The sequence below is a fragment of the Eumetopias jubatus genome, unplaced genomic scaffold, assembly GCF_037043125.1.
Source record: "Eumetopias jubatus isolate StellerSeaLion01/CBP00866 unplaced genomic scaffold, mEumJub1_p1.0 scaffold_11, whole genome shotgun sequence".
In the NCBI taxonomy this organism is placed as follows: domain Eukaryota; kingdom Metazoa; phylum Chordata; class Mammalia; order Carnivora; family Otariidae; genus Eumetopias; species Eumetopias jubatus.
In genome coordinates this window covers 100643439-100668435 of record NW_028274817.1, presented here as the reverse complement: position 1 = coordinate 100668435, position 24997 = coordinate 100643439, and the positions used below count along the sequence as shown (strand labels likewise).

General features: G+C 43.3%; 1 protein-coding gene across 5 annotated transcripts in view; it reads right to left on the bottom strand.

The window, feature by feature from the left end:
- The window catches only part of DMD (dystrophin), a 1674912-nt gene that overhangs the window by 101899 nt on the left and 1548016 nt on the right, over positions 1 to 24997 (bottom strand). For all 5 annotated transcript variants that reach the window (XM_088028834.1, XM_088028835.1, XM_088028836.1 and 2 more), the window contains one exon: positions 2644 to 2718. In XM_088028834.1, the coding sequence (XP_087884960.1) occupies positions 2644 to 2718 (75 nt within the window). The remainder of the gene's footprint in view (positions 1 to 2643; positions 2719 to 24997) is intronic.

Below are 24997 nucleotides of genomic sequence, written 5' to 3'. Positions count from 1 at the left end.
CCAAGACGCAGTCACCTGGACCTGTTCCACTCGTGAAACAATGTTTAGCTATGCTACTCTCTGACCACAACTTGCCAGTCTTCCAGTTACTTCCACACCACCTCTTCCTATGCCTCCCTCAACAGTCAGCCCCTTGATCCCTCTACTTCCTGACTACCATCTTCCACGTGACAACGTGGCCTTGACAGACAGCACTTCAACCACTTAACCACTCTTTTGCCCAAATCCCCCTCTCTCTTGCCCAGCTGTCGTGTGCCCACCTGCAATGGACCCATCCGGCTCCTGAGTACTGAGTGAGCCCGGAGCAATCCCACACCCGCACAGCTTGGTACTGCTACAGAACCCCGAGCGGACTGGGCTCCTGCTCACATCAGCCCTCTTCTCTCTTCTTCTCCAGAAAGGTGAACCCACTCACAACCCTATCACCCTCCACTCCCAACTGCGGCAGAGTAACTCTATCTCCATGCAGAAAACAAACCTCCACATGGCTTCCTGCACCCTCTGGCCCCTAGATCTCCTTAGCTACCAGGACCTGCACAGATCCAGGCCTCGCCCCCTCCCCCCATTACAGTGGAAGAGAGGTGCCCCTGCCTTCTCTTGGCTCCTAGATTACCTCCCCTATGCTCTGAGAAGTCCCATTTTTTATTATCTTGTTCTCTCGTCTTCTCGTCTTCATTTAAATGGACTCAAGTGTCTCTCAACTTATAAGTATGTATACTTCATTAACGCTTCTGTCCATGGCAGCCAACTGCCATCCCCCTTTCCCGCCCCCCCCCCACTTTCCAAAGTAAATTTCTCCAAGAACTGGCCATACCGACCAGGTGGTATGATCTTTACATCAGCTTCCGATTTACTTTTAAGTCCACCTCACCATCTCCACCGTGCTTCTGAGAATCTCACTGAAGTTACTAAGGACCTCCTTGTTGCTAAATCCAATGGGCACCTACACCAACTCCATGCTGACCTCCCCGCCCACCTGCCCCTGGTGGCCAGCCACTTCTTTCCGCCCATGCAGTACATGGCACTAGAGTTCTTGGTATCTTCCTTCTCCCCCTCTGGCCACTTCCTGGCAATTCCCTCTGTACAGCCTACCTACTCTCTTCTTCCTCTGCACGCTCTCCCTGAGCCTCTACATGCTGAAGAGTCCTAAATATTGTCTATTTCTCCTAAGCATCACAGCTTCACATCCACCTCTCCCAGGCAAGTGCACCGTTCCCCCAAGTGAGCACCTTGTAGCTTCTCTTGAGTTCCCCTCACCCACCCCATCAAGTTCATCACTAAGGCCTGTCATTGTCACCTCTTACGTGTGCCTCAGTTGTCTCCAATTCTCTCCTTTCCCCTGGTGCCCAGAACTGCTCCACCAGTCTCCCTCGTCGGCTGCACAACCCCCGCCCTCAATCCACACTCTATTGCACGGCCACGATGGCCTTTCTCAAGGAAAATCCCATTGTGTCATCCCCTTGCGTGGCTCCCCACTGACCTCTCAATTCTTGACATAAATCTGAAAAACCTTTTACGATCCGCCTCCCACTTCTCTCTCCAGCCAAATGTTGCACTGCGGCCCCTCCTTGGGACTCCGGGCTCCAGCTGTGCTCGAGCACTTTCAGTTCCTGAAGGCATCAGCACGCGCTCTTCCTTCTGACTAGAACAATCCTCCTAGAGTGAGCTCTACTAACCCTTCGGGATGCACAGAGCTTAGGTACCACCTCTTCCAGCAAAGCCTCTCTGAACCTCACCCCCACAACTAGCTGTTCTCATAGTACCCCGTTCTTCCATTGTCACACGGCTAAATATAGGCCTTTGAAACCATCTCTTCACTTTTCCTCCAGGTGCCCATCAAGTGTGGCAAAGACACGGTATCACTTGACTTCTCTTTCTTAACAGACTGTGCACATTGGCAATGATCTTATATACATTCACCTACGTCTCCAGACTTTATGGACACCCTCAATCTCCCTCATTAGACTACAAGTGCCATCAGGGTAGGGACTGGAGCAATGCCTGTCTGTTTCATGGCTCTATCATCAATGCACACAGGCCTTCAAACAACATGTTCTAAATTAACTGTGATGACAATGGATGGCTAGACATAAACCATGAGATGAAGACATGGAACTACAGGACACTTCCGGATTTCCCCACTGCTGTATGATAATGAGCAAAAGCAGAGAAACTAACCTGTCATCTGTCCTCCATCACGGCATCCATCCGAACCCTGGCATTCAAGCTAATAACCTACTCACACCTGCGCAATGTGGTTTGGCTAAGGCAGATGTAGTCTTCTACCATTAAATACATTTTAGAAGAAGAAATAAAAGTAGGAGAGGGGGAAAGATTTCAAGTTTCATAAAGGTATCTCTGGATGCCAGTGCCCTTAGTTGGAAAATATAAATTATCAATATCTTATCAATTCAACATCAGTAGCTGAGGAATGGTGACAGGAAAGATTCTAAACAGTCTAACAAAACAGTTTAGGGCACACGAGGCCAAAGAGATTTTTAAAAAGGGAATTCTATGTTACAGCTGGACTTGCTAGAGCTATTTCTCCCCTCTCCAAGTGGAAATACCCCTGGACCCACTTTTTTTTTTTTTTTTAAAGCCAAGAGGAACCATCACGTGTTTCAGGCACCAGTTAATACTCACAGCAAAGGGCCTTCTGCAGTCTTCGGAGTTTCATGGCAGTCCTATAAGCTGAGAACCTGACATTATTCAGGTCAGCTGAGGAAAAAAGGGACAAAACAAAGATCATTTGTTACTTCATCAGAAAGCACAAAAACTCCCACTGTTTTGGAAACAACAACAATAGTAACTTAGGAAAATCTCTTGTACATATGCCCCACATTTTGGGAGGTGAAAATTCTGCCAATTTGGGGAAAAAGCAAAAACAAGCAAACAAAAAGTCTCTTTGCTGTCTGATGATCACGTAAGCTAAATTCTATGAACGACTACACTGGGCATCCATGTTCCTTGTTCCTGAAAGGGAAGAGACAGACAGGCATTTTTTTTTTTTTCTTCTAGACGATAACCTCGGTTCTACTGGAGAGGATCTTTGCTACACAAGATTCAAGAGAACAAGGAAGGTTATTTTTAAAATAGCTGTTAGAACTTAGCAAACAATCAAGCGGCAATATCATACTTTTGGGGGGCCTGGGGTTTGTTTTTTTTAAGTAGAGATGACTTTCTTATTGAAAAGAACATTTCATCAATGAAAATACAAGAGGCCTTCTAAAAAAGATAAAAGTTTAAGACAAAGATCTCAGGTGCATGAAAAGCATGTTTGTGTAATTTAAAATCACAGTGGAAGAGCTCTAGGCTTTAAGGAATTAGTCTTGGATTTATTTCGCTGATGATATTTGTGTTTTTTCCCAAGTTTTTCTTCAAATTCCAGTTAGTTAGCAAACAGTGCAATATTAGTTTCAGGTACAGAATTTAGTGCTTTATCACTTACATACGACACCCGGTGCTCTTCACAACACGAGCCCTCCTTAACACCCACCACCCATTTAATATTTTTTTCTGATTGTAAAAGTTACACATGCTCACTGTGGCAAACTCTGAAATCAAATAAAAATATAAAATCCAGTAGACAAATCACCCATAATCCCATGACCAAAAGAGAGGCACCGTTAACATTTTGAGAATTTCTTATCCAACGTATGTGTGCGTCTGCGCGCGAGATGTATTTTAAAATGTAATCAGGACTAAAATAAACATTTAGTTTATAGTCTAAGGTGCCACCATTCTACTATTCAGCACAGATGAACGTCTCAACAATCTCTGCTACTGCGGTTTCTAAGCCACCTGTCTATCAAGCCCCCCACTCGCCTGACCCAGCCCAGAGCTTTATTTCCATGATGCCCTTACTCAAGTGTGTGCAAGCCTTTAAATACACTGGGCTTTCTGTCTTTGCTGGCATGTCTGTGGAGCTGGGTTTCAGGAACCCAGTTCCAAAAAGCTCCTTGAGGACAAGTACTCTGTCTCCTACTTCTTCCCAGGGACTTAATAGACAACTGCTCTCTGAAAAAGCAAGTCTACTACAGCTATTGAACAACTGACAGACGGAATGAATAAATGAGCAGACGAATGAGAGAGAGAGAACAAAACACACCGGCAAACGTCCAACTGCCACAATCACATGGCAGCCACAAAACCAATTCTGACCGGGGCTCAGGAAAGAGAAATGAGGTCATGCATATCCAAGTTGCCTGGGTCAACATCATTAGCTGTAGGGCCTTTGCCGAGACCTAACGCAAACACCTCAATTGAAATTAGGGGACAGAAAAACAATGTCTGTCATGTATTTGAAAATATCCAGCCTGACAATAAAGAAACCCAAAAAACTGGACAGTACTAAATGCTGGCGAGGATGTGGAGCGACTGGAACTCTTCACACACTGCCGGTGGGAACGTAAACCAGTATTTCCACTTTGGAAAACCAGTTCAGCAGCTTCCTACGGAATTAAACATACATCTCTCTTGGGACCCAAATATTCCACTCCTGGAGATTTACCCCAAAGAAATACAGACATGTGCACAGAAAGATGTGTATGGGGATGTCCAAAGTAGTAGCTTTATCCCTAACAGCGAAAACCTGGCAACAAGTCATCAGGAGAAGGAATACAGACTGTGGCAGAGTCCTACCGTGGGACACTCATCTGCAGTGAAAAGGAACTAAATACTGATAATTCAACAACATCAACCGTCCCGCAGAACTGATGGTGCTGAGTAAAAGCAGCGAGATGAGAAGAGGAAATACTGGTGGACACCACTTATGTGAAAAGCTAGAACAGGCAAATCTCACCTACGCTGACGGAAGACCACTACGTTGGCAGCCTGGAGTGGGGGGTCGGGGTGGGTAACGGACTTCAAAAAAACACAAGGTTTTTAGGTGATTGAAATGTTACATATCTTGATTGGTGTGGAGGTTTTTGAGTGTATACATTTGTCAAAACTCTACCTATACACTTAAAAGGGATGCATTTTATTGTGTGTAGATGACGCCTTCATAAAGCACACTTTAAGAGTTTAAAGTAAACCCTCACGTGGACAGTATAATATGACGTGTGTGTGTGTGTGTGTGTTAGCTTAAGTTACACTGCAGAGGTGGTCAGCTGTCCTAATCAGGCACGCACGCTCTAGGGGTGGTTGGCTAGTAATTCATCAAAAAAGCCTCACCCCAGAGGTGGCCATCCTAAGTACTTCAGCTATATTTAGCTCCGATTCCACCAAGGGATTAATAAATTATCCTAATTAATGTTAGACAGGTTTGCATTGGTGATATTAGTGGTTTGCCAAAGAGGAGGACTGTTGAACGGGTTTAGACACAGTCCCTGCCCTTTGATTATGAGGATATGAGAAGAATTGATCAGGCTCTCCACCTACAGAAATGGTGCCCTGGGCTGGATTCCAAAATGTCCACCTGTAGTTCACTGAACTGTTGGTTGCCTGAATTCAGTGAGATGCTCCACAGAATCCTGCTGTTAGAGCAGCGATTCTCAAACTTGAGAATACATCAGAATTACCGGGGTGGGGCTGTGAGCTAAAAAACAGATTCCCAGAACCCGCTCCCAGATTTTCTTATTCCGTAGATCTGGAGAGGGTCTGAGAATGTGCATCTCTTAACAAGTTTCCAGGTGATTCTGATGCTGCTGGTCCAGGGACCACACTCCGAGAACCACTGTGTTAGAGGGGCCCGGGCTAGTGTGCATTGTGAGGCTCCTCCGCCAAGCACTCACAAAAGCAGGGCTGTGACTTCACTCTGCCTTTTGCATTCGCCTTAAGACTATTCTGTGCCCTGTGGCTAATAAATGTTCTTTTGTGAAATAGCTAGTTCTGAGACTTGCTTTCATTATAAACTGGTAGGAGGTGTGGATAAGTTAAACTACGTCTAACTTCGCGCAGCTACCAAGGCGTCCCAAAGAGTACCTCCGTGGGTTCTGGTTAGCCAAAGTGTGCTTCGAGGACCAACAGCACCAGTATCCCTTTGGAGCTCGTTAGAAAAGCAGTCTTAGGCCCCACCCAGATCGATGAATCAGAATCAACATTTTTTTAAACAATTTTTTTTTTTTTTAGATTTTATTTGTCAGAGAGAAAGAGAGAGGGGGAGAGAGAGCACACACAAGCAGGCGGAGTGGCATGCGGAGCAGGCAGAGGGAGAAGCAGGCTCCCCGCTGAGCAGGGAGCCCGATGCAGGACTCGATCCCAGGACCCTGGGATCATGACCCGAGCTGAAGGCTTAACCAATTGAGCCATCCAGGTGTCCCCGGAATCAACATTTTAACAAGATCCCGGATGATCCATACGGACCCTCAAGTACAATCAATTCTTTAATTGTACATTTTAACAAAGTTACTTGTTCCGTGTTGTTGAAGTTCAAGTATGAACTCTGCACAAAGACCTGTGTTGTCTTTTGCTTTTCTGTATTTCTAAGTTCCATTTTGTGGGCCTTTAACAGATTATTTAATGGCAATCATGATCAATTAGACCAAAAATTCACCTCTGGGATATATTTGTGGGTCTCTTGTTTATGATGAATACCAATAAAAAAGTACTCAATATATTAAAGGTGTCTAAAAGTGTCCTCAAAGGCAATAGGAACAGATTCCTTCTCCAAGTGAATTAACTTTTCCCTAGAGTTTGTTCTCTGCTTGGTAGAACTTGATTTACCTCCATCCCTCTGATTGTCCTTCAATGTCTCTTCTTCCTTGAGAGTAGTGGTTCTTCCCTTGTCTCTTTTCCCTAGTCATCACTGCTTACCTTCTTGGGTGGTCTCAGCCAACTCATGTCTTGTGGCACTAATCCACAAGACATGAATTCCTGCCCTCCCCTCCAAACTGGTGCCACACCATTCGCCAGTCTGGTCAGACTTGCCCTATACTTGGTAGTGCAGAGTTCCTTCGCAAGCTCAGAAATAAGCCCCTTTGCCTCTTTATAAAATAAGCAACAGAGAAACATAGAGACATCCCTCTTGTCAAGTACAGAGCACTCTTTCCTTACCACCATGCTGTAGCAGCTTCCAAGGAATAGGCCTCCAACTCCAAATTTCCTTTCATTTATTGACTTCAACTCAAGTGTGGGGTATGAATTGGGTGTCAGTCACACAACTTAGCAGAAGATACTAGCAAAAACTTTCTCTTCTTTTTCTCTTTCTAATCCCCCTTTCCACCGGTCTCGTTTCCTACTATCTTCCTTCCTTCCTAAAACTAAGATCCTTCTCTTACGACCCCAATTCTACCCCCTTCCCAATTTTCCTGGTTCTATTCCGAATTCAGAACAAATGATCTAAATGAGGTCAGAAGCTTCATCTGTATTTCAGTTTATTTCAAGAATTGGCAAATTCCACCAGAAGCTACAGATCCAAGTGGGAGAGGCAAGGATGATCTGATTCTTTCAGGGTGTGGTTCACTACGGAATACTCTCTGAGACAAGCATCTGGTACATTCCTGCTCTAGCAGGGCTCTCAGCTTCCCTAAAGCAGTTGAAACTTTGTTCCCTTCCAAGTCCTCCTAACTACAGCATTCTGCCCCGAGTTCATTCTCTCCGACACCCATTCAGCATGCCCCCAACACACTGCCTTCTGCTGCCGGGTTTCTATGCCCTCTGGTCCAACCTCACCACTGTTCTCAGTGACTTGGAAATCAGAGAAGAAAGAAGCTAGGAAAATACCTACTTTTCATCAGAACGCAGCAGAAGCCATCCACATTTTTATCCAGTAACCATCACTGAATTACAACAGAGTTCTGGTGGCCTGGAAGCCTTACTCGGGAGAGATAACCATCTGTGTTGTTGGAGTCTGCATGTGTTGCTAGGAATCTGTAGCACCACTCCCTCTGGCTTACAGCTGGAAGAGTTAAGTCTCTGCCTCGTGAAAGCATGGAGGATGCACACAGAAACCTCGAGACGTGGCACAGCTGTGGACAAAGTGACATTGTCCTGGGCTGAGGTGAGAGCTGACCTGGTAGCTCAAGTATGCACGCCCCAAAAGCGAAAGCCCCCTGTCCCTCGTGGGATGCTGGCCTCCACTTTCCCTGGGAGCTGCCTTTCCAGGACTTGGATCCAAGTTGTAATGAGCTCACCAGCGCTCAACAACCGGAACTCGAGAGGAGTCAGACTATCCAAGAAACGAGTTACACAATGTTTCCATGGCAGCTGGTAGAAAGCACACTTCAGAAGGATAAAAATGCTGAAGTGAACATTCCTCTACATGACTTGAATTATTTTAACCAGGGCTGGTTCTAGCCTAAAAATAGAGAAATCTAGAAACTTAAGGAACGAGGAGGGCACATATCAAACCATCTACCTTCTCAACTTGAATCATCAGCTACTAAAGTGATGGCCCATTTGGCTTTTATTCTGAAGCACAAAACAAGTAATGGGGGGGGCGGTTTGCCCCTTTGGTTAGACTGTGAATTTCTCTTGATTTTGGTAACTATTTCTGTTTGAAAATTTTTACTTCCATTCTGTGGAAGGTATTGGTCGAAGGTATCAAATTCCAGAAAAGAGGAATGACAGCTCAAGTTCAGGTCACAAATCTAGACATGTAGGACATGCTCTTGCAAAAATAGAGAAAAACACCTCAGCATTTAAAGTCAAGGGAAGGGCGCCTGGGTGGCTCAGATGGTTAAGCGTCTGCCTTCAGCTCAGGTCATGATCCCAGGGTCCTGGGATCGAGTCCCGCATCGGGCTCCCTGCTCCTTGGGAGCCTGCTTCTCCCTCTGCCTCTCTCTCTCTCTCTCCTCTGTCTCTCATGAATAAATAAATAAAATCTTTAAAAAAAAAATAAAAAAAAATAAAGTCAAGGGAAAACTTGGAAAATAGAGAAATAAAACATTAGGCCCTTTCATCCCCCCCCCCTTTTTTTTGTATGTTTCATTTCAGTTTTACGGCTGTGTTCTGCCATTTGATCACACTTCAAAAACGTTGCTATCTGACTGAATTGAGGTCTAGAATTTAAAACAAGTATTTCAGTCCAGCTTTCCAATGACTTGTGAAGACTTTTTAGAAAGGCCCAAAGTTTTAGTATGTTTATCTATTAGGTAGAAAGAATGATAATGACCTCATAAAATTAATGAGTGGAAAGAGCTGGATAGCCAAAGATTATTCCAACAGATAAATTAGCACTGTGGTCTTTGTTTCTTCCTATCAAGTCTGTTTCCCAGAAGAAATGTAATCCAAATCAGTCAGGTGATCATGAGTGAAAAATACAATTTAGAGGAAGTACGACCATTTTTGGTGCAGTTCCAACTCGAATGTTTGGCATACAGTATGAATTAAACTACAATTGCATGTCTATTTTAATCGTTTTCCAGAGAAGCCAAAACAAGGCTGCCCCCCTCTCCCCGCCCGTCCACTATTGAAAGGTGGCACATTTTTACATATGAGATTATGTCTCGCATTCATTCCCCAGCCTCACTCTTCCTAGAGTGTTCTAATGGACTCTCCACATGGCAAGTATTCTTGCCAGCTCAAACTCACTAGAACAGACAAGAACCATGGGTCTTAATGAGGCCTGAGATAAACTGAGTAATTTAAACCAAGCCTTTCTTGAAAGCAAACTAAGCCAAGATGTCCAGGCTTCAGAAGTTTTAGAGTACAATGTAGAATTACTGGGAACTCTTCAGCAACAGGTAGGATTTCTGGAACATATCTTTGAAAAATCAGCCGAGAAAGAAGAGGTGCACTACTACATTTTACTGAACCTGTAATTTTTTAAAATATATTTGAAGCCTTTTAAAATCTAAACTCATTCAAACCTCATCATCAACACAGAGCTTTACTCAAATGGGGATAAAATAAATCAACAGAGAGATAAGTAGGAATTACACACTCATACTTGCAACAACTGCAGAAAACCGAGTCTATGAATTTATAATTACTACCGAGTTATGCTTCCAGAAGTGAAATGGTATTACTCTCTAGAATTTTTCTAAAAACTGAAGCAGAGAAGCAACAAAGTATTCCACTGTAGTGCCAGTGTGGGAACCTTCAAACTGCAAAAGAGGGAAACAGGTTATAAACCAAAAATAAAAAATACAAAATTGAGAAGTTCCACTGTGAAATGAAAAATAGCACAGAATCCTGCCTGTGGGTTGCTCAAGGCCTTTCTGGCGCTCTTCTCTGGCTTGGCCTTCCTCAGCCGACTCACTACTTCTTGGCAACACTGTTCCGCCGAAAAGAGTCGATACTCAAATTAGTCTTGCTCCCAGCAGTTCCCTGCTCTGGTAAAAGATTTGTTGAGAAAGCAGCTTCTGTAACAAGTGGCCCACAGAAAGTTTTAAGAACTGTGTATCTTAAATACCATTTTGGGGGGTGCCTGGCTGTCAGTAGAGCATGAGGCTCTTGATCTTGGGATTGTGAGTTTGAGCCCCACACTGGGTGTAGACGTTACGTAAAAAATGAATGGATGGATAAATAAATAAATAAATAAATAAATAAATAAATGCCATTTGGGGGGGCCTGACATGTCCCCCAGATAGCAGAGAGCTGACTCCTGGTGACACTGCTGTCCCACGTTCTTTTTACTTCAGCTTCCGAGCAGAAAGGAGTGGGGCGCCAATTCTCAAAACTCTGCCCACCAAAAAATACATACAACCTGATACTAATGATTAAAAAAGACTGTTTAAGCCGAACTGGTTTATAGCTTTCTTAGAAGACCTCCATCTGCCCCTGATCATTCCATCTCTCCTTTCCTTTTTTTTTTTTCAATACATCCCAACACAAGGAGGGAACCACAGGCCAGGCAGGCTTGGCTGAGAACATAAGGTTTTAGCAAAGATCTGGAGGGTGATGGGGGTTAACCAGGTAAAGAGGGGGAGAACAAAACAGTATAAAAGGCCAGCACGTGTAAAGGAGGCTCCCAAGTAGACAAGAGCAGGGACCATGAAGAATCCTAAGAAGGTCGGTATTGCCGAAATCTCAGGCAGCAAGGAGGAAGAATGGCTTCCACGAGGCCTGGCAGGCAGGTAGGAAGAGGTCTGCTGCGGGGCTCCGCACATCACGGTAAGAAGGGAGGTCTTGGGAGTTCCAGTGAAACAAGGCAGATCAAACAGCCTCGTTTCTCTGTCCTTATTCCCAAAAACCCTACTCGGACGACAGTAAAATAGGTAAAACTGACATCCGCCCAAAAGACACAAAACTGGAGCGGAGAAGAGAACAGACCAGAGCTCCAGTATCTTGGAACCCTGGTAGATGATTTGGTGGTGGTGACTGAGGTGACCAGAGAAATCCCAAGTTGAAATTAATATGAAGGGAAGACTGGCAAGTTGAGGGGCTGGGGGCTAAGAAGAAGGACACCAAGTTCTTCCACCAAAGCGTCTCAAAAAATGAGAGGCTGCAGGTTCCTCTGAAGGCTGTAGTATGGCTGAAAATACAGGCAGTGCTTGTCTTTAGAGCCCTAAACACTTTCTTCCCCACCCTATGCCGCCAAGCATCCCAACCACCTCCTGCTTCATCCTGATAGAAGGCTGCTGCACCAGACACGGGGGAGTGAGGAGTAACTAAGCTTGGGAGTGAGATAAGGCGCAGAAAACAGAGTGAAGGCTTAAGTGCCAGGCCAGCATGCCCAAAGAATGTAAATCCTTCCTTTCATTCCCTACTCCCAAATTCCATATTTAGTCTGTTTTTTCCTTCTGTCAACTCACTGAAAGAACTCTTCTCCCTAAGCACTTCCTTATTTGCCATCCTTATCATCAGAAGGCGCTTCAATCAGTAAGGTCACGAAATTGGTCGTCCACCACCCATCAGCCTGACTTGTCATCTTCTTGGTGCTCCAACTATAACCACGCCAAATGAAGCCAGTGCACTTCCCTTCTTGTCTCCCCACTGCCAGAGCTCATGGCTGGGCACTAGGACCGCTCCCCCCTTCTTTGACTCAGAACCTTCAGTCACTGCTCTCCCGTGGGTGTTCCTCCATCCTAACACAGACAAGTCAACTCAGGACGTCTCCCTCCACTCTATTTTCAACTTCATTAATTAACCAATCTCACCGCACTCTTCGGAAATGAACACACATCCCAGATTCTCTGGGGCAGAGATGGTTTAATTAAATCTTACTCTTTATAATAAAGGTGAGTCATTTTAACTTACCAAATGTGACTTAATTTTTATACCTCTGTACCACTTTTCATATAACTGAATTCACAAGTAACTTTTTTAAAAGAGTTTTATTTATTTTAGACAGAGGAGAAGAGCGAGCAGGCAGAGAGGCAAAGGGAGAGAATCTCCAGCTGACTCTGTGCTCCATGGGGTGGACGCGGGGCTTGATCACACGACCCTGAGATCAAGACCTGAGCAGAAACCAAGAGTCGGATGCTCAAGCGACTGAGCCACTCAGGCGCCCCCACAAATCATTTTTTCAAAAATTGTATGCCCTACTTTTTTTTTGGATTGGAAGCATACTTTTTCTGTGTAATATGCTTGAAGCTGCCTATTTCAAATCCACCCTCCTTTCTCACAGTTGGGGAATTTGTGGAAAACTTCATTTGAGGATGAAATGAAATGGCAGTAATTTGCTTCATTTCCTTCAAAGCTAGCAGCCTCATCTTCCTCGGTTTCCAGTTTTAGAAGGACTCAACAAGGGCGCCTAGGTGGCTCAGTCAGTTAAGCGTCTGCCTTGGGCTCAGGTCACGATCCCAGGGTCCTGGGATCGAGCCCCACATCCAGCTCTCCGCTCAGCGGGAAGCCTGCTTCTCCCTCTCCCACTCCCCCTGCTTGTTTCTGCTCTTGCTCTCTGTCAAATAAATAAATAAAATCTTAAAAAAAAATAGAATGACTCAACAAAATTTCCCTAAATTCTCAAGTTCCTACCTGGGTCTCAGCTTCTCAGCTTGCTTTTTAGTTTTGTCCCCCCCACCCCCACCCCCACCACCCTTATCTTCCAGGATTTCAACAGGTGATCTTTCTCCCAAAACTCCCGAACTCTTTCCATTATTTCTCTGGTAACCAGAGACCAGAGCTCACAAACTGGCGGATTTTAGTCAGCAGATGGGGTTTTGGTTTTTGTTTGGTTGGTTGGTTTTGGCTCATGGTAACGGTTTTTCGAAGTGCTGACTGATTTGCCAAGAGTTAACAATTTGGAGACTTCCCATTGTCCCGTTTCTCCGGAAGAAGGTGAAGACTCACATTCTTGCATGACAACAGGAGAAGCCAGGCTCATTTACCCTAACAGAAGCTTTTCAGGTTGCCCCAGGTCCCACCCAGCCACAGTTTGGCCCCAGAAGGCATTTCATTTTAGATTCCAGCCTCAGCAAGACCACGCCCTTTTTCTTCCCCAAACCTGGACATTTACCCTTCAGTTACACCGTCTTTTTCCTGTCCTTGTCAAAACTTACTGTCAAGTTCCTCCAATAACAAGCTGTTATCTGGCTCTCACTCAGATCACTCTATGGAAACAGCTCTAACTGGGTTTTCCAAAAACGTCCCAGCTATTAACTCTTTGGACCCCACCTTTTACTAACGGAAACTAAATGGTTTTGCCACCAAAAATACTGCCTTAATACACTGACTTTTCTTGTACGAGAATGGATGGGAAGACAGAACAAAAACCCCAGTCTACTGATTACATTTCATCAAGTAACAATACTTAAACATCTTTAAGTCATCAATTAACATTTATCTAAGCACCTAGTATGGGCCTCACCCTGTACTAAGCTCATGGGTTAAAGATGCAGGCTTCTAAAAACGTGGGAAAACAAAAAGAGACGATTCACTCACACAAAACCAGTACGCATTTCCTGGCTATCTGCGATGTGCCAAGTAGTGCCCCACACAGAAAACTCTGGTTATGTGAGCATGCTTACATACATACACAAACATACAGTGCCACAGATGGTCGTGTACAATTTTTATAGGCCAAACACAAAAGTCGTTTCCAACATGACTTAAGGTGTATTCCAGCGAACGTTTTTAAGGTTAATGGAAATGAAAATCTTCCATATAAGGTATATTATTTATGAAACACTAAGTTTCATAAAGAACACTAACAATTCACTAACACCTAAATTCACTAAGAATTTCTAAGTGAGCCCACAAAGGCTAAAAGTGAATTTAAATACTCAGTATCGATAAAAATAAAATCTATACCAATAGAGATCAAAATGAATGATATGACAAATTAGAAGGTTTACCGTTCATTCCTATACTTGAAGAAGACAAGATGAGAAAAGAAACCTGGGGACTTCAGAAGAGATTGTGTTTAGTTTACTGCACCCAGGGCCAGAAATGCTGGTGTGCAATAAAAGTGGTCTGAACTGAATGGGATTCTGGAAGGAACTTGCCTACTTGTGCCACATTTCAGCTGCTGATGACATCAATTCTACTGATTTTTCTTCGAACGAGACCATTTCCCACTGCTATGGATGAATCACTTGGGCTGATTCTCCTGCTTACCCCTTAGAGAAGCTGGGGCTTCTTTTTTGAAACACACCTAACAAAGATATCAAGACTCTTCCAAGATATAATGGAGTTGGAATGAAGGGAGAAAGAAAAAAGGCCATCTCAAGAGAACGCTTATGAGGGAGAAAGCGGAGTCGAGGAGTCGGGTGCATTTAATTGTGGCAGATTCTCTAAGGTTGGTTCACTAAACACTCGGTTTCAAATTCTTTCTCCCTGGCCTTTCTCCACTGCACAGGCTGGAGGGTCTCAATTCTCCCCAAGCCAGCCAGGGGCAGCGAAAGGGACAGAGTTTTGACCAATGCTTAAGATATCTGCAGGGAAGGGTTTCCTTTTCCAAACTGAACGACGAAGAGCCTCAGAGGGGGAAGGTCCTTTCTCCTTCCTGCCAGAGGGACAGACAGCAGTCAGTCATCATGGAACCATGAGGTCAAATATCTGTCGCTGAAGATGGTACAGCAGAACAGACAGAGGACCACATCCCGGATGCCACATCCTGGAACTCTTCCTTAGCTCTCTACTGTCTCCACAAGTCTGGTTATAAGAAAACATCGACCCCAATGTGGCTGACATACAGTTGGTCAAATGTTTTCTTACTTGTGGCAAAATGTATTTCTAACGGACACGTTAAATGAACTATAATCCACAAAATGCAGAATACCAATTACAGAGCATCATCCATCCCCTGCAAGCCTCCTTAGAGGGGAGGAAAAAAAAAAACATTAGCAGTAAAGAGATCTTGGATCACAGAGCTCCCCACCCTTGCTACCAGGTATTGCCAGTGATGCAGAATGGCCTGACAGTTAATTTAATTTAAAACAACGTTGTAAGAGAGGGCTTATAGGAATAAGGCAGTCTTCTAGACATAAATAGATCTGCAGAAGTTCTAACCAGACATTTGTTTTGAATGGGACGTTAACAAGGCTGATTGTGCCCAAATGTAAGACAAGGATTAGAATTTTTAAATATATGCTTCTCTGGAAGTTAATGTCTACCTATGTATGAACACTCGTAAGTAGCTCGTTCCTATTTTATCTCATTAGTGCAAAATCTCCTTAAAGCCAAGTAGCATCTTTCCTTACTCATAGCTCTTAAGATAAATGTTATTTAAAAAAAAAAAAAAAAAAAGCTTTGGTAACTTTCAGCTATTCAGAAATTTTGAAACCCAAATTAAGATTCCTAAATCTCTCCTTCATCTGACAGTGTAAGTTTTAGGTTCTGATTGGAAAATGATTTGCATCCTTTGCCTGTCTCTATCCATTTTTCTGGTCCCCAACCACCACACTCCCCTCAACATCCGTTCTCCTCAATCCCTTCATGAGTAAGAAAGAGGCTAACATGGAACAACAGTGGAAATCTGATCTTCACGGTAATGGGAAAAAGCAAATTACCTTCCCATGGCAATGGGAAAAACAAATTCACCTTCTTGCAAAAAAAAACAAAAACAAAAACCAAAAAAAACAAACGTTCTGCAACCTTACTACCTTGGGCCGGTGGGTACTCCCATTTTCATCTTACCAGGGAAAAATACATTGAGTTTTTAACATTAGGACTGTTGCTGTTTGCGAGGTGGAAGAAGAAATGCTGTTGAATCCCTAAGCGTGAGTAATTAGGCCAAGACAGTACCCAATTCAGGGCCTTTAAGCACCTAGGAATACAATTAAACGTGCTCGTTTGTGCATTTTGTACACTCGAGTGGGGGAGGGGACCAGGTGACAGGACTCCAGTTGCCCACGCATCCGGAAGCTTGCTTAGAGGCCGGTTATAAAAATGAAGCATGTGACAGAATGTTTTCTTTTCAGTGTTACGTGTTCATTTTCCTGGAGACTAAATACTCGTGATTAGATCCTGATAAAGATGCTAATGTGTAAATCATTGTTTTTTAAAAAAAGAGCAATCATTCAGCAGCTGCAGCTGTTATTAAAATTAATCAATGGCAGGAGCTTTTCATTTGATAATGGACTGCCTTATCCCCTGACATAGACTGAGTTGCTTTTAATAAGAAAGGATGCCATAGGGATGGAACCACATACATCTGAATCAAGAAACGAAACTGTCAGTGTTCCTGGGAACAGTCTCGATCACCTCCAAACTCTGTTGCACCTGGGAGCTGCTTGCTGCAAAGCATGTGCTCTCTCCTTTGACCAGTGTAAGGGTTCCATCCCCAAGTCAGGCCGACTCCACAAATTCCTCTAAATGCGTCAGAGAGCGCCCTGAAGCCGCAGGAACGAGTGGTCGGTCCCCTTTCCCTGCTCAGTAGCAGGGGTCCGGGGCTGGCTCTCCCCTTTGTGAGGGTCACGGACATCCCAGCAGGCATGAACCATTCCCCCTTCCTCTACCTCTTTGTTTCTCTCTCATCTCCACTTGCATTCAGTCTGACCCACTTTTATTCTCCTCAGACTCCGGGATAAAACTACTTGGGGACAAACTTTGAGCAGTTTTTTCTTTTTAACCTCAAATGTAGATGACTTTTACTTCAGCCCTTTTTGTGTCCGATTATTCCCCATAGAGTCTACGGGGAAACCAGGAGTGCTCGTGTTGACTGAGTGCTCAGGGGCTGGGGCTGTAGGTACCTGATGCCACTGAGTCCTCACAGCTCCGTGAGTTCTGCAAGACCAACCTTGTTAAAGACAAGTAAAATAAAGCTCAGCCGTGTCTAGTAACTTCCCTAAGGCTGCATCCCAGAGCCTGGATTCCCCCCATCAAATCTCTCTGACACTCAAAGCCCTTGATGGCCTCCCAGACTCCTCTGCTGTAGGAGATACGGGTATTTCCTGGCCCTGGGTGTCTAGAATCCTCGTCACCACGAGGGTGATGGGTAGTACCCTCAGGAGGACCGTGACTCTGGGCAGGGGGCAGGGAGTGGGGAGTGGTGCAGGGAAGCAGACCCATCACAGAAAACTGCACAAACGAAAATAAGCACCAAAGACAGGGAAATTAACAGGCTGGACAGGTGGTGGAGGGACCAGGAAGGTCATTAGACCCCTCTTATGATGTAAACATTCAGTTCTTTTTATCCAGAGAAGCTTCGGGAGGAGAAAAGTCAAGCCCAGCAATACGGTCTCTATCCCAAAAGCACTTTGTTCCATAGAAATTGGGAGCTGCGTTCTGCTGAGTCCACGCGACCCATCAGGCACTTCGAGAGTTAAATCAGATCCTGTGACTTGGGGACCTAAACACTACTTATAACACATTTTATTCCAAGTTGTAAGCAACTAACTAACTTACAGATAAACTTGGGCAACACAGCCTGAGGGTAAGTTCAGAAAGGCCTAAATCTCATCTCAAGGCAAGAATGTAGTTCTTGCCTGACTGAGGGATTTAATGGTTACTGGGCAACCAAGAATTAAATTCTCTGGAGGTAGCTTTAATTTATCTCTGCGAACTTCTTTGGGAGATAACCACCACCACCCCCCCGTAATTTCTGTCAAATAAGAAAGATATTGTAGCATCTTAGATGGAGAAATCTCTCATTCTAAATTTTCATTTTCCAAATGAGTAAGGCTACGGACTAGAAAGTTCTTAGTAATTTGTCCTGGGTTCCCTAGTCAGCTAGGAGAAAAACAAGGACCAGAAGCCAAGCCTTTTTCTATTTTTCTTCCCTGGAAAGAAGGCGTGTTTCAGCTGAAATAATAAAATAGCTGAGGAACTCTCTTAAACAGGCAAATGCCAAAAATTACCACATAAACCAGAATCATCCTTTTCTTTCACATTCCTGCACCTTCTTTGTACTTTAGTTTATTGTGGTAAGAACCCTCAACACCTCTACAGCGGTGTCCCTTCCCTGACAGAGCCGGAGGCAAAATACAAAGGCTCATTTTTTTTTTTTTAAGATTTTATTTATTTATTTGACAGAGAGAGAGAGGGAGAGAGAGAGAGAGAGAGAACACAGCAGGGGGAGTGGGAGAGGGAGAAGCAGGCTTCCCGCGGAGCAGGGAGCCCGATGCGGGGGCTCGATCCCAGGACCTGGGATCATGACCTGAGCGGAAGGCAGGCACTTAACGACTGAGCCACCCAGGTGCCCCCAAAGGCTCATTTCAAGCGGGACTTCGACACTACTCTTTGGGCTTAAGAGCTCCCACCTTGCTCCCAACTTGCACAGAGACCATGGATTTCTTTAACCTTAGCCAGTACTTGACATTCATATTAAATCTGGAAAACAAATTTTCCCAGAAGCAAACAAAGCCTAATTTTCCCCCTATGAAGAGTAGTTTCTAGACCTTGGGATCTTCTCAAGTTTTGATCCTTCCCTCTAAACCACCCTGACACAGAAAGTCCTGAATGTTCCAAAGTGGGTTGTGTTATAGAAGTCAGGAAGTGAGAATGTGAACATTCCTGTGAAAGACCAGTCCAAACCCTGAATTAAGAAGCCAGGTCCCAGACACTCCCTTGAATGTATCAACATATGAAAGAGTTCATCTTATTTTTCATGATAATCTTCATCTTTCCATTTGAGTAACTATTTTTTTTTGTTTGGTTTACAAAAATCCTGAGAACGAAGTACCATTTATAAAGCTCTGAATGGTTGATTTAAAGGTCGCTAGTTGCTAATTTTAAACTTCTTAACCTTTTTTTGAAAGTAAACTCTGTGCCCAGCATGGGGCTCGAACTTATCACCTCCAGATCAAGAGTCACATGCTCTACTCACTGAGCCAGCCAGGTGCCCCGAAACTTCATACTTCTTACATATACAAACTTCTGAGTGTTTGGCTCATAAAAATACTAACATAATTCTCCAGATAGCAAATATTCATCCACAATCTCTCTACCACACAAAGAAGCTTTAGCTTAATTTTATAAAAGATCATCACCTGGGATGTCTGGCTGACTCTTGATCTCAGGGGTCGTGAGTTCAAGCCCCACATTGGTCCTAGAGCTTACTTAAGGAAGAAAAAAAAAAGATCAGAGAACAGAACTATCGATGTGTTAAAAAACCCAGCATATTTACATATATGTTTGCTTGTATATGCATAAAATATCTACAGACAGAAACAAACTATACTATCAACTGCCTCTTCAGAGTGAAATTGGGGGATTGTTATCAGGGCTGAGAGGGACAACTACTTTTCATACTCTCCTCTTGTACTATTTCAGTTTTTTAAATCATATGCATATATTACTTAAAAAAAAAAAGACGGAGTGCTCTATCTATCTTCTTTTCCACATTTTGCTGTGATGTCTTCCAAATTCTCGGTTTCATCCACTGTCTGTCGGGAGAATACCACCGTATCTTGGATGAAGAAGAAACCTTGATGGGTTCCGGCTATGACTTTGCAGTAAAACAACAGTAGTAATGGCTCTCACTCTTGGGGTGCTTAATACATTAGCAATAAACACACGCATTCTCTCACCTCATACCTCCATCTCCGACATTGTTATTCCCATCCCATCTTACAGACCAGGAAACCAAAGGCCTAAGGATTCAAATTCAAGTCTGTGGGACACTAAAGCCACTCTTCTTATTCATGACATAGTCTCCCAGCGTGCCAGTAAAAAGAAGGGCTCTCACCCTGCCCCCAACAGCTCGTATATAAAAGTGCAATGAAAATACAATCTTGTTTTTCTCACGGTGATAATTCTCAAACACTTCTTTTCTTCCCCTTTTCAAAGGCCTTCAAGGTATTTCCTCTTCAAAATGCCACTGTCACTTCCCAGGAACAAAGTTTAGCTCAAGGGCTAAACCATGGTTTAGGCATTTAAAGTACATTTAAATCCCAGCCAGGGGCGCCTGGGTGGCTCAGTCATTAAGTGTCTGCCTTCGGTTCAGGTCATGATCCTGGGATCGAGCCCCGCAATCGAGCCCCACATCGGGCTCCCTGCTCCGCGGGAAGCCTGCTTCTCCCTCTCCCACTCCCCCTGCTTGTGTTCCCTCTCTTGCGGTGTCTCTCTCTCTGTCAAATAAATAAATAAAATCTTTAAAAAAAATAATAAATCCCAGCCATGCTACGTGAGCAAATTACCTATTTTCTCTGAGCCTCATCTGCACAATGGAGGCAGTAACATACTTCACAGGGCTTTTGAGAAGATTAATGAGAAATACATGCTTACGGTATGAAGTTCATACATTTATATGAGCCGCCCCAAATAAATTTTTGTAAAACGAGGAACTACATAATCTGTAAGTACACAAATCAACACAATTCAGACCTACTTCCCATTGCTCAAATCAATTTGCAATTTAATGGTGTCGCCCTTCTCTGTGCCATCAAAGCTGAAAACCTAACCTATCCAACCTGTCACTACTCTCAGGCAATTCTACCTTGAGGAGAAAACTTCCCCCGCTGCTATCTTAAGTCCCTCATCATAACTGCCACAAAGCAAAACAAAATAACTGCTCTCTCCCCTCTCTAAACACCCTTAATCCATCCCATCAAATTCTTATTCTTCAAGCACAACACAGACTTCATCATCTCTCTTTCCAAAAGATTCAGCAATGTCTTCCCATTGCCAATCAAATGAATTTCAATTTCTCGTTCTCTAACTTAAGGCACTTAAGATGCCTTTAATTCAATAGCATCAAATCAGGTTTTTCTTCAAAAACTGGAGTAAATTCTCATAGAACAATGTCCCTACTGAACCTCAAACAAGCCAGTCTTTCTCTCAATTATACCTTTGTTTACGCTGCTACACCATCTGAAAATATCCTAGCCTACATTTTAATTTACCTAAGTCTTATAAAGTCCCTTCCTTAGAACAATGGTTTTGTTCTACTCTCCAAATAGCCGTCCCTAGTGATTCTAATCAATACTGCTGTCTACCTATATAAGATACCATACATTTGACCTTGATATTATATAAGTTAGTATAGTCTTATAGCATTTATTAATGTCAATTTTACTTCGTGAATGTCAATGTTATTCCCTAAAGAAGATAGCAAGGCAATCTGTGAAGCTGACATATGCTGTTGTTGAATCCCTGCACAAGTAACAAGATACTCTGCAATGTAAGCCGTGTGTGTGTGTGTGTGTGTGTGTGTGTGTGTGAGAGAAAGAGAGAGAGACTGTGTGTGTGTGTGAGAGAGCAAGGTTGAATCTAAACCTTTAGTCATTCCAACTTGAAACATTTAAATTCGCCTTAAAAAACAAAATGGGTGTATGTTGACATTAATAAACTATTACACATCAGCAACAAGAGATGACAAAATGGTTGTCATTTGAGATCCAAAGACAGAAAGGACTTAGAGTAACTTCAGCAGTCCCCCACTAGCCACAAGTAGAGTTGGTGCCATGCCCTTCACTCTCACAGGCCAGGACTTTTTTTTTTTGTTCTTAAGCTCTTTTTTTTTTTTTTTTTTTTTAATTAATCTCCCAACACCCAACAGGGGCCTCAAACTACAACCTCGAGATCAAGAGTCACCTGCTCTTCTGACTGAGCCAGCTAGGCGCCCCTCCCTCATAGGCAAGGACCTCTATCCCATCGTAAGATCCACTGCATGCCCTGGTTCACACCAGCTTGGGAGAAGGACAGGGATCAGGCCTTCTGTTTCTCTGTATCCTATTACTCAAAGCAGGACCTGGGATATTCTAAGTATTCTATATTTATGGGGAAAAGAATGCCTTACAGAGGACTACAAAAGTAAACCGTCCAGACCTATGGTATGAATGAGCTTCCCTTACTCAAGAAGCAGGAAGCCGCCTCCCTCCTCTACCCATAACCGATTAGCCCTTTCTTTAGAGAACCACTGGAGTTCAGGGCTCTGCATCTATTTAAAAATGCGAAGAAACTGGAGTTGGCATAGAGAATAAGAAAAATCTAACATAATGGGTCGATAACAGGTCCACTGAGGATGGATGAAGGGATAAGGCTGGTTTAGGTTGAAGAAGAGAAAGCTGAGGCATAATTCAAAAACTGTACTGATGTAATCAGGAGTCTCTCATCACCAAGAGTCCCTCAACAGAATGAAAAAGAGCTTGCTTTACAACAGGAAAGTTTGGAAGAGTTTTGTTTGCCTAAATGGCTTTTGCTTTTACATTATTCTCAAGAGGAAAACTGCTCAGTAAACATTTAAAAGAAAATGTTCATGATCACTAGTAATCAAAGATATGCAAATAATAACAATAAGATGGTTTTATGTGCTCTATTACAATAACCAAAGTAAAAGTCATGCTCCACACTGGCAAAGACACAGGCAGGTGGGTGCTTTCGTGTATTAAGAGCGTAAATCAGACAACCTTTGAGAGAGCTTCAGGCAAAACATACCAAGAAACCTAAAAACCCAAGTACCCTTTGACTCTGTGATTACACTGCTGTGAATCGAATACGTATAGGCTTTATGCACAGAGATGTTCCTCACAGACTGACTTAGAGGAGTGAAAAAAATTGGAAACAACTGTGGAAAAAATTATTAGCTCTGCACTCTTTAATTGCATCTTGGTCAGAAAATGCCTCTGAAGCAAGAGGCTACAAGCCTTAATTGACAGTGTAGAAAGAACCTTGAGCAGAACGTGGTAATTGTAGCCACAAATGGTTTCAGATGATTAAAGTGTTGTGCTCTTCATTCTCTATCCAGATTGGTAAGTTAAAGGTAAGTGATTTTTTACGTATCAGTTATTATAAAAATTAAAACTTACAGAAACTCATCATAAAATTGAGTTCCTGTCTCAACTTATCTGCTAAGAGGGCAAAGATTTTCCTGCAATACTGAAAATTTCCGAGGACAGTTGCCTTGTCACCTTGAGCCCATAAATATTTGGTACAAGAAATGTAATCCGTTAAAGTATTTGCAGTAGGAAAGTGTTCATTCACATTTATAAACTAGATTTATCAGTGGATAAACTTTACTCATCAGCCTTCTGCTTAGTGTCTGCCTATTCTGGACCACATTGACTTTATTCTTTAACATGTCTAAGACATAAGTAGCTTGTTGGACCGAAGGCATCACAACACTTGACTGGGCTTTCTTCTTAGAAGCCTGCTGGTAGTAAGTCTCCAACATCTTCAAGATTTTCATAAGTTCGACATGAATGTGAGTTTCCTTTATCACAAACTAATTCCCGAAAAATGGGAATTTTGAAGAAAGCGCAACTTGGTAAAAATAACATCCCTGAAGAATTGCGAAGAGAAAACTTATGATATTTGGTAAAGAAACATTACAAACGTAATATTAGCTCAAACAACCATATAAAAAATGCACAGAAAAAAGGATTAGAAGCAATTTTCTAAAATGTCAATGGTGGTTATTTCTGAGTGCTGAGATTTGAGGTGTTTTTTTATTTTCTTTTCACACTTAAACTTCATCTTCCAAAACTTCTGGCATGTACATACATGTCTTAATGTTCCAAAAAGGAGATATAAAAAAATTTCTAGACCTTCAATAGCCTTGTTTTCCTCAATATTCTTACCCTGTTATTCTCAACTTTAGGATTCACAATGCTTGGCACTCTCTTAAATGTTTATTCAGTCAAGGAACCCATGAATAAATGAGACTACCAGCACATCAAATTGTATTCCCCGGTTCCTTTCCTGGTTATTTAAATTCTAGATCCACAGTGACACTTTCTTCCAAGGGTCTTACCGCCATGATTATCAACTGGTTATTCCCTTTTGTCCTACAAGGACAAAATGAATTCCAGAAGAGCAGTTCACCTGGTTTTGCTAAGGTATCAAATTGCCAATAAAATTGATAACTTAATTGATATTCTATATTTTTATTACTCTGAGGCTTTATCTTCTACTTTCTGGGAAAAACTCTTTCTCTGCAGAGAGTTTCGTCCTGCCAGTTTAATAACGTGCTTTAGCAAAACACCATCTCTATCTTTCTGTCTTCTTGAGTTACGGTATTTGTCTCCTTCCCCACGAAAATCACTCTCCCTTGCTCAACTGTTTCATTCAGTGAACGTTTATTGATTCAGAGGCTATTGTGTACCAGGCACGGGGTGACAAAGATGAGGAAGACAGGTCCAGCTTTAAAGAAATTTGAGTTTGCCTTGAGAGACTGCAGCATAAACCATCATCAACAATTCAAGTACTATGATCAAATGCATGGAAGCTTATTGTCAGTGTTTGGACTTCGGTGTGGCTACTTCTTTTTCTTGCCATCTCCTCTTTCATTGTTTTTACGTCCATTTCCTTTGAAGCCAGTGTGCCCTTCTGGTGCCTACAGTTCCTTCAGAATCACCAGGTCCTCTGAAAGCTTTTAAGGCTTTGGTTCTTTCTCAGCCCCGCAGAGTGGCAGAGATGGGAGGCTGCGTCTCTAGCCACAAGGTCTCCTGTACTGGAGTCATTCGTGTGTTGGACCTCAAATCCAGTCTCTGACCTTTCCCTGCTCTGCTCTTTAAGACAAAGAATGGCATTTTCCTGCTCCCTTACCAACGGGCTTCCTGAGAAGTCTGGCCAACTGTGAGGTACTGGCAGAAGACCAGAGGGCAGGAGGAGAGGAGAGGTTGGGTCATTTCTCCCTTTCTCTGCCTTCAGCAAAAGCTCTGGCAGTGGCTGTGTCTCCTTCCAGGCTCGAGTTCCCTCTCGTCAGCCCCTCGCTCAGGGGTTCCAACTGGCCACTGGTTCAAGCTCCAGCCCCAAAGAACCTTGGCTTCTGGGGCTCTGGTGATACCACCTCTTGCCACTGCCCTCCAGCCCTGGTAGAGCAGAAGCTCCTTGCTGGCTGTCTTCT